Genomic DNA, 1,360 nt, shown 5'->3' on the forward strand with positions numbered 1-1,360 from the left:
ATATATATATTATATAGAGGCTAACTAAAATTGATGAAACCAGAGAAAGAGAGGAGGGGTCAGTTTTGAGCAGAACGTACAGAAGTTGGCAAGTGTTGTGTGTGTGTGTACATGCAATATAATGTAACGTATGAGCTTGTGTGTTAAATGATCGCTTCTTTTGTTGTCGTCAGCAGCACAGCGATTTGTAGTAAAGGAAGAAGGATTGAAATGTTTTAAAGTTAATTATTTATTAGAAGGAGGAGGTGACGAGCTTGGCTTGTCCGTTTAAACAAGCTGCTTAGAAGAGACCCGACACCAAGAAAAGGATTCACTTTCCTGTCCGTCCGTCTGTCCCTTTCGCTCTGTCACTCTCTCTACATTTATTTCTTTTGTTTAGTGAAACAAACAGGTTAAAAAACATCCCTACACCTCCAAATCGGTCCAGATTGGCATTCTGGAAGCAGCAAAAGGCTTCTCAGGAGGACCCAAACCATAGAAACCATCGTAGGTCGACGAGGAGGACAAAGATGATGAAGATGAAGAATTCGACGAGATGTGAGTGGTTGCAGAAGGGTCGTTGATAGTTTGGTAAAACATCCTGTATGAAGACTGACCAGTCGAAGTAAAACTGCCAGTTCCGCTGGTGAAGTCTTGTCCTGTCAAGCTGAAAGCGTTGAAGGGATGGAAACTGTTCTCGTAGGTTTCATGCTGTAGCACCGTTTCATAGGATAGTGGTGGCGGTGTCGTAGGGGTACCAGGAACATTCGGAGACAATCTGGAAGTGGCCAAAGCAAGCTCGTCGCCAACATTGTGAGATGACGACATTGCAAGTCTCTCGAGAGCAGACAAATTGCTGGACAGCCCTGTAGCCGTGGAGGAGAGCATACCGTTAATATTGTTGATGTGGTTGTTATTGTTGTTGTTATTGCCTCCGATGTTGTTGCTGTTTATGATAATGAGGTTGGATGGTCCAGCGGAGTTTGGGGTGGTCGAGGTGGTGTAAGATTGGGTTGAAGCAGCATTGATGTTGTTCATGCTGTTATTGTAGACGTTAATATTATTATTATTGGGGAAATCGTCGCCAAAGAAGAGAGGACTCTGCCGGTTGAGACTCCTCGTCGGACTCTCGCTGACGCTGGACGGAGGGGGAGAGTCGCCTGTGGATCCAAGAGATGGTGGGCTAGAGTTGTAACTGATTAGCTTTGGCCTGCTGTTAGCACCGAACGCGGCGCCACCTGTTGGAGACAGACGTGAACTATAGAATGGGGAAAATTGAGGAAGAGGTGGTGAGTGCTGAGGTGACAAGCTGGAAGGCCCTGTCAGTAATGAAACCCCATTAGTACCACTGCTGGTACCATTTTGGCTGTAGTGACTGCTG

The 1,360-nt window shown here is 45.9% G+C and overlaps 1 protein-coding gene across 1 annotated transcript in view; it reads right to left on the reverse strand.

Moving 5' to 3' along the window:
* Positions 1–405: 405 nt before the first annotated feature.
* LOC106883909 (mRNA decay activator protein ZFP36L2) overlaps positions 406–1,360 on the reverse strand; it is an 18,521-nt gene continuing 17,566 nt past the window's right edge. Inside the window, exons 3-4 of the mRNA XM_014935047.2 lie at positions 1,107–1,217; positions 406–845 (exon numbers count right to left, since the gene is read on the reverse strand). Of these exons, the coding sequence (XP_014790533.1) occupies positions 406–845; positions 1,107–1,217 (551 nt within the window). The remainder of the gene's footprint in view (positions 846–1,106; positions 1,218–1,360) is intronic.

The sequence above is a fragment of the Octopus bimaculoides genome, chromosome 27 (assembly GCF_001194135.2).
Source record: "Octopus bimaculoides isolate UCB-OBI-ISO-001 chromosome 27, ASM119413v2, whole genome shotgun sequence".
In the NCBI taxonomy this organism is placed as follows: domain Eukaryota; kingdom Metazoa; phylum Mollusca; class Cephalopoda; order Octopoda; family Octopodidae; genus Octopus; species Octopus bimaculoides.